The sequence below is a fragment of the Sinohyriopsis cumingii genome, chromosome 5 (genome assembly GCF_028554795.1).
Source record: "Sinohyriopsis cumingii isolate HCF-2022 chromosome 5, ASM2855479v2, whole genome shotgun sequence".
Lineage (NCBI taxonomy): Eukaryota > Metazoa > Mollusca > Bivalvia > Unionida > Unionidae > Sinohyriopsis > Sinohyriopsis cumingii.
The window spans coordinates 21,090,947-21,107,159 of record NC_142965.1 but is presented as its reverse complement, the minus strand read 5'-3'; the positions used below and the strand labels follow the sequence as shown (position 1 = coordinate 21,107,159).

Below are 16,213 nucleotides of genomic sequence, written 5' to 3'. Positions count from 1 at the left end.
CGTCACCCAGGACAGGACTGTCGTGGACAGGCCTGAAAGACCCTTTCGGGAGGACACTTGTGTGACCTTACCCCTACTATAGAACTGGTTAGAACTTTACCCAAAACATGTTGTACAGACACTTGTGTTTATTCCACGTTCATGGTTATCATGTGCCTTTTATTCTTGTACTTAAGCCTTTGGCTTTTATGCATTTTTGTCTTTCGTATTCATGTTTGAAACATTCAATAAACGTGTTCTGAAAAAGTATATAAACTCTTGTCTTGTTTGTTTTTCGTGTCACAAGTGACATTTCTCACACCATGGCTACCTCTGCTGTCTCTGCTCCCTCTTCCTCTACTGTCAAAGTCATCGACGAACACTTAGATCGTGCCAGTTGGGAGGCTTTGTATCTTCGCCATCCCTTTAACATGCTCATTGCTGGACCTAGCGGTTCAGGCAAAACCGAATTCGTCAAACGTTTGATCGAACATAAACATCATTTGATCGATCGACCCCCTCAACGGATCGTGTGGTGTTACAAAGAGTGGCAATCGGCGTACAGCCTCTTGCGAGAAAGTCAAGGCGATTCCATCGTGTTTGTGGAAGGCATTCCTAAAGAAGACGATGGCATCGTCTCTGACTCCCGTCTAACCCATTTGGTCATTTTCGACGACATGTTAGGAGAAGACGAAGAAGAAATTAAACTGTGGTTCACGCGCAAAGGGCATCACCGTAATGCCAGTGTCGTTTACATCACCCAAAATTTGTTTCAACAAAGTAAAGCCCATCGCACCATCAGTCTCAATGCGCATTACGTGGTCTTGTTTAAAAGCCCTCGAGATAAATCGCAAGTGCAAGTCTTAACCAAACAGTTAGGAACGCCTTGGCTGGCTCAGGCGTACGACGATGCCACTCAAACGCCACACGTCTATTTACTCGTCGATTTGAAACCTACGACTCCCGAGGATTTGCGATTTCGTACCCACTTGTTTCACCACTGGTGCCAAGACGGAGGGCCTGTCCTGTACACGTCTCCGTCCTCGACTTCATTTCACTCCCCATAAAAAAATCTATAAAAACCTCAGACCCTTTTTCGTCTGTCTCACTCTCAGTGCGAACATGACGTCCCTTCAGTCGCATCTTCCCGTCAAATTGATTAGTGCCTTGTATGGAATCAGTCGAGAAAAAGATCCACAAACACGAGCTCGTGTCTTAGAAGCTAGTCTCAAAGAAGTCTTACGATGGTTCACGGTGACGGCACGTCAATTACTCCAAGGAATCATTCAGATTCCTCATCAAACCAAACGCTTTTTCGATCGAAACAAAGTCTCTTTGGTCCAACTGGCCGATCCCCGCATCGACACTCAAACCAAAAAACAAATCATTTTGAAACCTGGAGGGAGCGGTACTCTAGGAGGGGTCATCATTCGCTCACTCTTAAGATGGGATCCTAATGCCCCCAAAGTTATCCCCAAGACAAAAGTCCAACGAAGCCCCAAGAAGAAAAAGACCAGGTCCCCAAGGAGAACTTCTCCAGTGGCAGGACCCTCCTCTGACCAGACACCACCACCACCCCGGAAAAAGAAAAGAAGCCCCCAGAAAAAGAAAAGTCCACAGAAAACTAGTCGCAAGAGAGGCACTTCGGCCAGGACGCAACCTTACACTCGCAAACCACGACCTGCCACGGCGGTGACTGCGTCTCCGGCAGCTTCACGTTTGTCCACTTCTCCGTTAATGACACCCAGAACTGAAGAGTACTTGGAGACGTTGATCACACCAAGAACTTCTCCGTTGATGACCCCCAAAAGAACTTCCGCAGTGGCAGGACCTTCCAATTTAGTGGCAGTGGCTGCTGCTCACAAAGTACCTTCTCCCAAAATCAAAGTTCAAGAAAGATCGGGCATGTTACAAAGTTTACTGGATTTGTCCAAGCAAGAACTGGCTCGATTTAGTCCGTTACGTACCCCTGCACGACGTGTCATGCCTGTCCTCAAACTGATACGACGTAAAGACAATCAGTGGCGACGCGTTCCAGTATAAAAAAGGCCTGTGACCAAGTCGGGTATCAGTGTTTTTTTGGTGCTCCTGAAGACTCAAAGATGTCACCCTCCAGAAAACCCCAAGGAAAGAAAAGGAAAGGACTGCCACCACGTTTAGCCAAACATGGGGACATGTTATCTGTCCTGTCCAAAGCTTCTCCACCCCTACGAAAAAAACTCATTCAAACAGCCTCCAAAGAGGTCATCGATACCGTGTGCGAATGTTGTTTGAACGTTTTGAAAGGTACGATCCCTTTGTTCAAACACCAGAAACAATGCTTAGGCAAACATCGTCACGTTCTTCGCCAAATGGTTCAAAAGAAAATTCCCATTCGTCAAAAAAGAAGATGTTAGTGCAAGGTGGAGGTATTTTACCTCTCTTGTTAGGCCCCATACTGAAAGGAGTCTTGGGAACCATGTTGGGAGGACTGGTGGGAGCAAGATAAAAAGGCCTCGGAAGTTCCAAGATCTCAGAATCGATCCCTGACAACCCCATGGAAGGACGAAAACTAGCTTTAGTGCCTTACAAACGATGGATGGAATACCATCGGTGGCAAGAACAACACACCCCGCATTTACCTCCCAATCCCCATTTGAGCGAGATGTCCCAGTTACAACACGAATTGCAGTCCTTAATGGATCGCCAAGATTTGTCCGAAACAGAAAAATCGCAAAAGTACGGTCAACTCTTGCAACGACTGCAACTCTTTCACCAGAAAGCTTTAGACGAAACAGCTCTACCCACTCTGAAAGATTTTAAGACCTTGATGAAAAGTCCAGCACCATCACTAGTACCAGTACCACCAGCACCCGTGACCAAGACAGAAAAAGGAGAAGAAGAGGAAGGGTTTCAAACTCCACAAGAAAAAGTACGCAAGTTAACAACACCACCTACCTCCAGAATTGGATGGATTAAAAAGATGATGGTCACCCCTTCTTCATCACAAGAGAAAAAGAAAGTGAAGACAGAAGTGAAGACAGAAGTGAAACAAGAACCGATATCCACCGCTCAGACATCCTTCTCCTCTTCGACACCTATTGCTGGCCGCACACGCAAAGCATTGCAATCCAAGAAAATACCCCAAGAGAAAAAGAGTAGCATCCTCCAAGAGTGGGTGTCTTATTAACACACCAACCAACACAAAAAATGGAAAAAGTCTTAGCCAGCATTTACTACGATCCCTCCCATCCTGCAGGTTACGCAGGAGTTCAAAAATTGTATCGTGCTGCCAAAACGCGACTGAAAAGTCTCCGTTTACCTCAAGTGCAACGATGGTTACAAGAACAAGCTACCTACACTTTATACAAACCCATTCGACGCAAGTTTGCCAGAAGTCGCACCCGAGTGGAAGGCATCGATCATCAATGGCAAGCCGATTTAGCCGGTGTCTCTCATTTGGTCAGCTACAATCGTGGCTACAAATATTTGTTTTGTGTCATCGACGTCTTTTCCAAATTTGCCTGGGTCGTACCCTTGACTTCCAAATCGAGCAGCGAGTTAGTGCGAGCCCTGCAACGGGTGTTGAAACAAAGCGGTCGTCACCCTCTTCGATGGCAAACGGACAAAGGCACCGAATTTCTGAACCAAGCTTTCCAAAAAGCATTAAAGAAACGTGACATTCATTTTTTTACCACCGAGAATCCCGAAACCAAAGCCAGCATCGTGGAACGTTTTCAACGCACTTTGAAAGAACGCATGTGGAAATATTTTACGCATCACCACACTCTGAAGTACATCGACATCTTACCGCACCTGGTGCAAGCGTACAACCAATCTTACCATCGAAGCATCGGATGTGCCCCGCAAGACGTGACTCCCGACAACGAAGTGTTGGTGTTTGAGCGCCTGTTTGGTACGTCCCCGACGAGGGCTGTCCCCGAGAAAAGTGGAATGTTGGCCGTAGGAGATTGGGTGCGCATTGGCAAAACCAAACGCACTTTCGACAAAGGTTACTTACCTAACTGGACGACCGAATTGTTTCGCGTCACTGGACGAGTGCATGGCCGTCATCCTGCCGTCTATAAATTGGAAGACATGAACGGAGAAGTGCTCAAAGGAACGTTTTATTTGCCCGAGTTACAACGTGTCACCAAAAAAGAAGACGACGTGTACGACATCGAAAGCATTCTCGAACGCAGAACCCGTAAAGTGGGCAAACGACGTGTCAAAGAAGTGAAAGTACGTTGGAAAGGATATCCCCCCAGTTTCGATTCTTGGATCGACGCTTCGCAAGTCATCGACTATAAAAAGAAGTGACCATCATGCCCTTTCACACAGCAGACGCAGCTACGTCGACCACTCCTCCTTCACCTAGTTCTTCTGTGCAAGATTTACAAAAACAACCCTTGTGGGTGTGGTGTGGAGAACGTGTGCCTAAAACGCAAATCGTCTTTTTCTGCCAAATCTTCGTGGTGTATTGTGTCATCGGGGCAGCCATCGCCAATTTGAGTTTGCAACAAGGAGACAAACAATTGTGGACCATTTTATTGAGCAGTTGCATCGGTTACCTGCTTCCTAATCCCTCCCTGAAATTCACCTCGAACGGGAACCCCGGGAACCTTGTGTCCAGTGCCAGTGCCAGTCACCACTTCAATCACAACCAGAACCCCATTTTAGAAGGAGACATGCCTCTGACGTCCACTAACCCCTCGGACAGCCACAGAACTCTGGAATTATGAGTCACCAAAACCAATTTTACTTAACCTTACCCAGTGACAGTTCCATGGAGGTGTTTCCCAAGAACACGTTGTGCTGTTACACGGCCAAATTACCTCAAGCCATCCCCTTAGATCACGAAGCCCATTGGGAGGTGGCTTTAGTAGAAATGATTCACCCGACCCAAGTCCTCAATGTCCTTCCCAATCAAAATTGTTTTGATGTGGAAGTTCATGACGAACAATTGCAACAGTGGATGGATAGCAATGTCAAATATGACAAGAAAACCCGTACACCACCTATCACTTGTTCATTTCCTCAGGCTATTATTTTAGTGGTCAACATTTGGTCAGTACCATAGCCTCCAGGTTTAATGCCGTGTTTCTGAAAGCTTTGGAGCATGTTAACAAAAGTGTCACCATGGAGTACCACAAAACAGCTCGTCGCTTCTAGATGAAATTTGAACGGAGTAAAATCCTGTCCATTTTATTTTGTCCTGAATTGTATGACATGTTGGGCGGAGACATGAACCTGAGAATGAGCATGATGAAGAAAAGCGAATTACCCATCGTTTACGACAACGAGTCTTTTAGCAAGTTATTTCGTGCCCCGGTAGAACTGAACCAAGGACTGAATTTGATGTTTGTGTACTCCGATGTGGTGGAGTATAACGTGGTGGGACACACCTCCGTACCGTTACTGCGTGTCATTCCTTTCAAAGTGGATTCTGCCACGAACACTGACGAGGAAGGTGGAAACACTTACCACGTCCACCGCGAATTTGTACATCCTCACTATTTGCCTGTCAGTAAGTCGTATTTGGACACGGTCAACATTACTATAAAAGGAGATTTGGGACAAAATATTCCATTCACCAAAGGAAAAGTCACGGTGAAACTCCATTTTCGAAAACGGTTTTCTCACGATTCGTAAGTCATGTATCCAGTGTACCGAGGCGTTGCTCGACAGCGAGGACACGGTTTAGGAGATATGTTAAAATCGGCCTTTCGTTCGGTGGCCCCGGTGTTGAAACCGATGGTGACACGCAGATTGCACGCCTTGAAAGATGCGGCACTGACGCAAGGCAAAGAATTTCTCCAAAATGTCATCATCGACAAACAAAACCCTAAAGAAGCCTTCATGAGGGCAGGCAAAAATGTCTTGTTGCAAATGGGCAAAGACATTTTAGGCCAACGAGAAACACCTATAAATACCCTGCACGCTACCGAGTCAGGCATTCAGCAAGGACAAGGCAGAAAGAGACGACGAAGAAAACACCCTTTCACCAGACTTCAAGCGAGAAAGGCCAAGAAAAGAAGAACCGTTCGAGACTTAGACGTTTTCGATTATTGAGAAAAGAGACCAAAAAAAAAAAATGATGCACCGAGAATCTTGCGCTTGTTCCAAGACGGAACTTGATCTGTTTGCCATGCCCCCCACGATGATGACGTTGCAAGAATCCCAGTGGGTGGAATTTCACCCCGTCTCCTCACTGACCGATTCCGCTCCCATCGAGTTTGAAATCAAAGGACAGCCCGAAGATTACATCGATCTAAATAGCAGTTACTTGTACCTGAAAGTCAAAATTCTAGATAAGACTGGAGGTGCTATAGACGATGAAGCAGTACCTACCGTCAACAATTTCATGCATTCCTTGTTCAGTGGAGTGGACTTGTACTTGAATAACAAACTGGTCAGTAGCAGCATGGATATTTACCCTTATCGTGCCTACCTGGAAAATCTCTTGACGTACGGAATAGATGCCAAGAACACTCATCTCAATGCCTGTGTGGTATGGGAAGCTGACGAACCTACCAAGTTTGAAATATTGGAAACTGATGAAAAGAAAGACAACAATGATGGATTTGTAGAACGAAGAAAGAGAATCACGGGAGCCGACACAAGTTTAGAACTGATGGATCGTTTGCATTTGGACATGTGGTTGCAAGAAAAGTATTTGCTGAACGGGGTGGATATCTGTCTGAGACTGAATCGTAGCAGTGCCGCTTTCCATTTGATGGCTGATAGTGACGGTTACAAAACCAAAATCCTAGAAGCCAGACTCTACGTACGCCGTGTGGAAGTGTTACCTAAAGTGGGAAACGACATCAGTCAGACGTTGAGCAGAACGACCGCCAAGTATCCCATACGACGCGTGGAAGTGAAAACCTTCACCATTCCCAAGGGACAGCGATCCATGATCGAAGATCATCTGTTCCAAGGACAGTTACCCAAACGTTTGATCGTTGGTATCGTCGAGAATACAGCCTTCAACGGAGCTGCCGAAAAAAATCCTTTCTACTTTCAACACTTTGGCGTGTCCAAAATCGAAGTCAGTCGCGATGGCAAGACCTTGTGTACCCGACCTTTCGAACCTGACTTTACCAAGAAGAATTACTTGAGATCGTACTTGTCCCTGTACGAAGCCACCGGACAGTTAGGAACCAATACCAGTCACGGTATTACGTACGAGGATTATGCAGGAGGCTACGCTTTGTGGGCTTTCGATTTCACTCCGGACCAAGGCAGCGACGAGGGACATTTCCACCCTATAAAATCCGGCCAGATTCGTGTGGAAATTCAGTTTAAAGACCGAGACCCTGATGAAACGGTGAACGTCATCCTGTATGCAGAATTCGATAATACCATAGAAATCAACAGTTTGAGAGAAGTCATCCTAGATTACTAGAAACCATGGAAGGCTGTTATCCCTCTTTACTTAGTGGAGAAACTTTTAGTGTTGCATTGTTGTTAAAAAATGTTAGAGTTGTTGTTTAGTGTTAAGTGATTTTTAAATAAAAAGTGTTGTGTTTTGAAAAAAATGCCTTTGTCTTTTGTTTAGCTATAAGAATGTTGGATTGATGCTCTTTCATTTCTTACTATCCCTCTCATGACACTCACTAAACGTTGCGACTCAAAAACCGTGTGGGGGGATGTTTTCCTTCACGTCCGCGCTTTGACTTTAAGAACCGGGTTGTTTCCAGTCTAACTATCCATTGTCGACTCATCCTCCTAAGAAGATGTGCTCCAAACTAGCTAAACTCAACGAAGCCTACGTGAATTTGCATAGGGTCAGACACAGTCTGATACCGAAGCCAGAAGAAATAGAGAATGTGAGAATGTTAAAAATCACTGAAGACCTGATAGAAGAGCTCTTCAGAGAAGAAATGAACAGGGAGAAAGAAGAATGGACAGAGAAGTACAGACTTCAGAGACAGCAACAACAGCAGCAGCAGCAGCAACCTGAACCTGACAGAGGCTTTGTCGATTGCCGTATCGACACCAAAGAGTTCTTCTTTTCTTTCCGAAGAAGCAGACCTATCGCCAGAAAGTCTATCCTCAGAGGACATCGCATTCTTAGAAACTAAAAAAAGAATGCCATAGCAAACAAAAAAAACAGCCCTTTTCAGGGCTACCCCAATACTCTAGAAAAGAAATAACGATCGATTTGCCAATGTGTGTAGGTAGAGTAGTGTGAAAATAAACACTAACTCTTTTTTAAAAAATGTGAGGGTATGTGTTTGTGTGTTATTAAGTGCTTAAGTAAGTTGGTATGAATAGTAGATTAAAATCATGTTTTTTTGGTGTTTGAGGTGTATATTTGGAGTTAGATTGGATTGCTTTGCGTATGTGGATAGTCTATTGAAGTGATTTATAAAAAATTTTAAAATAGTGATGGGTAGCATAAAAAAGTGAGTGAGTGTTTCTTTTAGGTCCGCGCGTTGTTGTTTTTGGTCATGATGTAGGTAACATCAATTTTATGTTTTTTAGGGGGATGTTTTCCTTCACGTCCGCGCTTTCACTATAAATTGAAACTCGCTGGGCAGTCTAGCTACCCTTGTTGATTGATCAACACCAAAAATGAACACGAGACTGTCTAAACTGTTGGAACTTCATGTGCATCTGGAATATGCCAGGCGCCTGTTGAATGAACTGGCCGCGGAAGCCATTGTGGAGGAGGGAAGGATAAGAGAGGAGGAGGAAAGAAGAAAAAAAGAAGAGGAGGAGAGAAGATATAAAGAAGAAGAAGAGGAAAGAAGATACAAAGAGGAGGAGAGAAGAAACAAAGAAGAGGAGGAGGAGAAGGAAAAGAAGAGAAGAAGAATAAATTTCAGAATCCCAGAGAGCGAAAATTGGGATTCTGAAGCGACATATCCTGCCTCTGCTCTCTCCCCCAAAAAAGTAAAAAGTAACTGGGGGATAAGATGTGTATGTGGCGCCAGGCCTGGAAGGTGCCACCATTAACCAGGTGTCCATGAAGTTCCAAAAACAACAGCCCTTTTCAGGGCTACCCAATACTCTAGAAAAGAAATAACCATCAATTTGCCAATGTGTAGGTAGAGTAGTGTGAATATAAACACTAACTCTTTTTTAAGATAGTGTGAGGGTATGTGTTTGTGTGTTTGTGTTTGTGTGTTTGTGTTTGTACCCGCTCACGTACGATTGTGTGGATAGTAGATTATGGATTTGTTTATCGTTTCTTAGCGTATGTGTTTGTGTGTTTGTGTTTGTGTGTTTGTGTTTGTACCCGCTCACGTAAGATTGTGTGGATAGTAGATTATGGATTTGTTTATTGTTCCTTAGCGTATGTGTTTGTGTATTTGTGTTTGTGTGTTTGTGTTTGTGTGTTTGTGTTTGTACCCGCTCACGTACAATTGTGTGGATAGTAGATTATGGATTTGTTTATTGTTTCTTAGCGTGTGTGTTTGTGTGTTTGTGTTTGTACCCGCTCACGTACGATTGTGTGGATAGTAGATTATGGATTTGTTTATTGTTTCTTAGCGTATGTGTTTTTGTGTTTGTGTTTGTGTGTTTGTGTTTGTACCCGCTCACGTACGATTGTGTGGATAGTAGATTATGGATTTGTTTATTGTTTCTTAGCGTATGTGTTTGTGTATTTGTGTTTGTGTGTTTGTGTTTGTGTGTTTGTGTTTGTACCCGCTCACGTACGATTGTGTGGATAGTAGATTATGGATTTGTTTATTGTTTCTTAGCATATGTGTTTGTGTATTTGTGTTTGTGTGTTTGTGTTTGTGTGTTTGTGTTTGTACCCGCTCACGTACGATTGTGTGGATAGTAGATTATGGATTTGTTTATTGTTTCTTAGCGTATGTGTTTGTGTATTTGTGTTTGTGTGTTTGTGTTTGTGTGTTTGTGTTTGTACCCGCTCATTGAGTCATCCACCCTTGTGTCTTCCATGATGTTTAGGACGGACATGCTCATGTATGTTAGGTCCAAGTGGACTGTTGTTGATAGGACAGATACTAGTCAATGGATGAGGAGAGTTTACATAGAAAGACAAGGATGTCTCAAGAGGGTACTTGTGTATGGACCGGTAGTTAGAAGGAGTTTAAGAAGAAGAAGAAGAAGAAGATGTGACAGATGCCATCTATGTTAATATTAATATTAACATAAACCCAAAGGCCCTTTTCAGGGCCAGCCATATTTCTCGAAAAGAGATAGCCTTTCCATTGCTTACCCCTTTTCTAAATTTAAATTTAAATTTAAATTTAAAAAAAACTTTTGAAAAAAAAATCCCATATTCAATTCCCCTTGTCCCTAGACAAACCCAAACTCTATTCCCATGTTAATTTCCCTTGTCCCTAGACAGACCCAAACTCTATGTTAAATTCCCATTGTCCCTAAAGTGACCCACGATTTTTCTCCATGTTAAATTTCCATTGTCCCTAAAGTGTCCCAGGGGTCTTTTTAATGCTAAGTCCCATTGTCCCTATAGTATCCCACTTAACTACTTATTTATATATATTATATATATATATATATATATATATATATATATATATATATATATATATATATATATATATATATATATATATATACAGTGAGAGAGAGAACATTTTTCATTACCCGCCTTGTTGAACTTTATGTTTTTACTGTTTCTATCAACATTTTGCGGCCATTTTCCGATTTGAGTGGAAATCGGGAATAAACGATCACGTCTGTATGAATATGACCAATTTATTCCATAGGGGCTCATTACGGAAAGTGCAGCCTATCATGTGCTGACAATGGAGTTAAACCCCAAACAAAAAGATCATCTATAACTAAGGGAATCGGTCGATTGATCGCGAAGAAGTGGAGAGGGCTGTTGGTATAGCTGTAACATGGAATTCACCCTATATACAAGAGTGGTTAGGTAGCTACCTATACTGTTGTCTACTTTTTCAAATCAAATAATGCACATATCAGGCCTCAAATACACAAAGAGTAAATCTGGAACTTATGCATACATCCATTCACATCAATAACCCAACAAACTGAAATGCTTAGTGATGAAACGGATACACTCTAGGTATGAATATTGATTGTCTACCCCAACAGGACTCACACTGTAAAATCACACGGAATTTCCATTCGACATTCTGTGCTGAAAAATGATTTTGTCTGTGTTAAATGTTTTATTTCTTCCGAACGACAGTTGCTCTTTAATTTACAATTTGTAAAAAAATCAAACCTACATTTAAATATTATTTATTATCGAACTGCGTCTGGAACTAATTTTACTCGCAACAAATAAAAGGTCTTAGTCATAATACACGAAATTGTTTGTTCGTTATCTCTAAAATATTTCCATTACAATAAATTCTGGCCATTACTCAACTCGCTTCATACATTCAAAATTAAATCATAACCCCTTTGAGATCCTCTGTTTACTCACATTTTTTTATAATGTGATAAATAATGTATATTAAATACTTTTTTTAATTAAATAAATAATGTATATTAAATACTTAATTATATTAAATATTTTCTAATTGATGCTGTATGGTATAACCTTTTGGACATTCCTTTTTCCACAAACCTTACTAATGGGGTAGAAAGTAATTCATTATCCTTCTGACAAGTTAATTTGGGCTAGAGCAAAAATTGCTACTGTGTTACTTTGTAACGTATAAGAAGATTTTTTCCAAAGCGCTTCTTTTTGAAAAGAAACGCGTTATTTTGCCATTTAAGGCATGAACCGCCTCTCATAGATTACATAACAGCATATAATGTTATTTAAGTTGAATGCAAGGACGTGAATATTTTGCCACTTATGACATGAACCGCCTCTCATAACTGACATAACATGATATGCTGCCAAACAAGCTGAACGTAAAAACATGTATATTTATCTGCACTCATTCTGTTCTCAGCCTTTAACGGTTGCAAATTGTCGCTTCTGTGTGCGATTGTAATTGATCCATTCGTCTGGAATCGTGAAATGAATGACTGCCACTCATTAGTAAAATGAAGAAGTATAACAAATAGTCTGTGTATGGTGAAAAGAAAAAAAGCACAAACCTTTCACTTTTCCTTTACATGCAGGTTTCATCAAAAGGCATCGTGGAAATAATAAAAGTGAAGTCGGATCAGATTTTTCCTAAAAAGTCGATCACCTTGAAACATAACAACGGCTTTTCTTTGAGTTTTATGCAGATGGAAACTAAACTTCCTTGTTGGGCACATATCCGTTACCTTGACTAGCCAACCGTTTCATATTTGGGTATTGTAAGATATATTAGTAGTTTTATTGGTATTTCAAAGCAGTAGTAATGGACGACACACTAGACCCAATTAGAAACCGGTTGCTAAGATCGCAAAACGTTTATAGCCTCAAACGAGAAATTAACATGGGCGATGTCTCGGTAATGGACAATAGGGTCAAATGGGAGCAGTGTTACAAGTGGCTGACCTCAGTCGGGTGGGAACTTCAAAACAGAGTGTTCGAAGTGACCTGCTGTAGGTAGATATGAAATATTCTGTTAAATGTTTATAGCCTCAAAAGAGTTTATAATCGCATAAGGGTTTATAGAGTCAAAAGGGTTTATAGTCGCATACGGGTTTATAGAGTCAAAAGGATTTAGAGTCTCATAGGGTTTATAAAGTAAAAAGGGTTTATAGTCTCATACGGGTTTATAGAATCAAAAGGGTTCATAGTCTGCTAAGGGCTTATAGAGTCAAAAGGGTTTATATTCTCATAGGGTTTATGGAGTCAAAAGGGTTTATAGTCTCATAAGGGTTCATAGAGCTAAAACGGTTTATAGCCTCATACGGATTTATGAAGTTAAAAGGGTTCATAGTCTGATAAGTGCTTATAAAGTCAAAATGGTTTATAGTCTCATACGGTTTTATGGATTCAAAAAGATTTATAGTCTTATAAGAGTTTATAGTCAGTAGTGTAGTGGGACACTTAGGCCTCATGTAGACTTCTAGTCTTCCACGTTAGAAAATGGACCTGGCACTATAGCCTCAAACTGGAATTGAACATGGGCCTGTTTCGACTCAGTAGGAATTGAAGTTACGTTAGTGGACACTGGCATCAACGTTGCAAGTAGCTGACCTCTTTGGCGCAACACTGGCAACAGTGTTGCAAGTGGCTGACCTGAATACGCCCTACCCTAGGTAGAGGCAAATACACTATAGTCATGGACATATATAACACATATACATAGATTGATGAACATTAATATATCACACAAACAACTATACAACCGAGTTAAAAAAATTTAGGCAAGAAAGCAAATCTTTTCGAGGCAGTGGAGTGGTCCTTAAAAATGGGCCTTTGGGTTTCTACTATCTTCATACAAACCCCAAATATAATATGCACACAAACGTACGGGCACGCATACAAACACACACTGTTCTATCCACAAAAAAGGGAAGGGTAAAAAAAACAATATCTACTATCAAAAGTACCCCAATATTTACTATCAAGAAACCCCAATATCTACTATCCACACAAACGTACGCGCGCGCATACAAACACACACTCTACTATCCACACAGAAGGGAAGGGTAAAATCCTAATATCTACTATCAAATATACCCCAATATTTACTATTAAAAAAAAGCAAATATCTGCTATTCACACAAACGTACGCGCATGCATACAAACACACACTCCACACAGAAGGGAAAGGTAAAAAAATAAAAATATCTACTATCAAAAATACCTCAATATTTACTATCACAAACCTCAGTATCTACCATCCACACAAACGTACGCGAACGCATAAAAACACACACACACATATCAGCAAAGGAGTGAGTGTTTATAGTCACACTACTCCACACTCATACCAATTAGCAAATTGAATAGTCTCTTTTCTAGAGATCTGGGTAACCATGAGAAGGGCTGTTTTTGTGACTGGAGATTATGGCAATCTTTTATCGTCTAAGATTGCGTCCCCGTCTGGCGGCAGGCTTTCCCACAGGATAGGGTCTGCTTCTTCGGAAAGAGAATGAGAACTCTTTCGTGTCCACACGGCAGTCGAAAAATCTCTGTCTGGTTAATGATGTTGTTACTGCTGCTCTCTCTGCTTCTGAAGTCTGGACGTCTCTGTCCATTATTCTTTATCCTTCTTGATTTCCTCTCTGAAGACCTCTTCTATCAGGTCTTCGGTAACTTTCAGCATCCTGACCTTATCTCTTCAGGTTTGATTATCAGGCTTTGCCTGACACGATGCAAATGCACGTAGGCTTCGTTTAGTTTAACCTACTTAGAAGGCATTTTCATAGGTGAACGAGTCAACAATGGATGGTCAGACTGGAGACTGCCTCGCTTTATATGGTTCAAGCGCAGACGTGATAAAAAACATCCCTACATTTTTTTGTTGGGTCGGAATACTATAGAGTTGATATTAGGGTGAGTGATAGAGAGAAGTAAAAGAGCATGTATAACGATAAAAAATGAAAACAAACGACAAACACATTTTTTCAAAACACAACATTTTTTATTAAAACAACAAACATCCAACCATTAATCATAAAACTTTTTTTTTAAACAAACAAACAAACAATTAATCAAACAAATGATTTTTATTGGCATGGTTGACAACGCTGTGAAGTGAAGTAAGATTTCCGCTGATGAAAATCATTGGGCCATTGATGTACACTACCTTTTCTAGCTAAAGACAAGAGATAGCTATAATGGTCACAAAACCACTGATCTACTTTTTCATCGTTTCTAGAAGACTGAAGATCACAATAAGTCACTAAATATTTTAAAGAATATCCAAGACTGCGTTGATGAAGAAAATACACACCATGTTGTCCACACACCATGGAATATGTGCCTTGTAATTTCACATTATTGAATCGATTCCTCTGGGCATTTCTCCTCATAAAGTCGATGATGTCGTCTTCCAAAGGTGGTAATCAGTACAAATCAAAATGCTCCACACAACCCATGTTAGGGAAGTAGACGTCTACCCAGTGGGTTCCTAGAAGATGACTGTCGTCCATGTTGATAAGCTTGACGGTCTTGAGGTTTGCGATGAGGCAGTTCATCTTTAGCACACACGACAGGATTCCAAAAAGCAGTGTACGAACTGTTGTTCAAAAGTTAATAAAGTTCCCAGGTATCCATTTTTTGTTTTGTTCTTTTCTATCACAGGTAATGATAAGTCATCAACTCAATCCTGACTTTTTGCTTGAAAATCTCTGACAAGTAACTTTTTCATCGCCTTGTCTCCGCCTTCTGGGACAAGAGATCTTCGAAGTGATGACTCTCTTGAGCCATCAATGGAGGTGAGGAATGATCACGCAAGTCTTTATACCACTGCAACACGGCTTCTTTCGAGATGAGACCCCAAGCGTCCTCCAGATACTCGCCCAATTTTTCTTCTTGACTCATCATCAGACAGTTATCGTGTTGAATTTGACTGGGATGATCGTGTTGACATCAATAACAATCTTTCTTGATCAAGTCCGTAATTTTTTTCTGCCAAGTGTTTGACAAATCAGAAGACTAAATGGTGCTCTTGTTCTGACCATCTGGACCTCATCACCACGTACTCTTCGTCTCTGTCTTGGGGTTCTTCTTCCACGATGTCCTCCCATTCCATTTTCATAGCTACTCCACAGAGTCTTCCATAATTTCTAATAATCTAGAATGACGTTTCTCAAACTGTAGATTTATCGTATTGTCGAATTCGGCATTCAAGATGACGTTCAACGTGTTGTTTACGGATATTGGCTTTGCAAACTGAAGTTCCACACAAACTTGGCCGGATTTTATAGGGTAGAAATGTCCCTCGTCGCTGCCTTGGTCTGGAGTGAAATCAAACACCCACAAAATGGAACCTTCTGCATAATCCTCCTACGTAATGCCGTGACTGGTGTTGGTTACTAATTGTCCCAAGGCTTCGTACATGGGCAAGTACGGTCTCAAGTAATTTTTCTTCTCGTCACTAACGTCAGGTTCGAATGATCTGGTACACAATGATCAAACGTTTATCGATTGATCTATAGGTGGAATGGTAAAGGTTTTCACTTCCACGCGTCGTATCAGATACTTGGCGGTCGTTCTGCGACTGGTGTCGTTTCCCACGTGACACTTCCACACGTTGCTCGTAGAGTCTGGCTTCTTGAATGAACGTTTTGTAATAGGCAGACTCAGCTACCAAATGGAAAGTGACTCTGCTACGATTCAGTCTCAGGCTGACATCCACTGCCTTCACCAAATACTTCTCTTGCAACCACTTGTCTAAATGCCAACGATCCATCAGTTCTACATTTTTGTTATGTC

General features: G+C 41.6%; 1 protein-coding gene across 3 annotated transcripts in view; it reads right to left on the bottom strand.

Moving 5' to 3' along the window:
- The window catches only part of LOC149798757 (uncharacterized), a 69,980-nt gene extending 57,853 nt beyond the window's left edge, over positions 1 to 12,127 (bottom strand). Inside the window, exon 1 of one of the 3 annotated variants that reach the window (XM_089957633.1) lies at positions 11,986 to 12,127. In XM_089957633.1, coding sequence (XP_089813759.1) covers positions 11,986 to 12,016 — 31 coding nt within the window. In that variant the 5' untranslated portion in view covers positions 12,017 to 12,127. The remainder of the gene's footprint in view (positions 1 to 11,985) is intronic. The other 2 variants (XM_089957631.1, XM_089957632.1) reach the window with 2 other exon arrangements.
- Between the last annotated feature and the right edge of the window lie 4,086 nt (positions 12,128 to 16,213).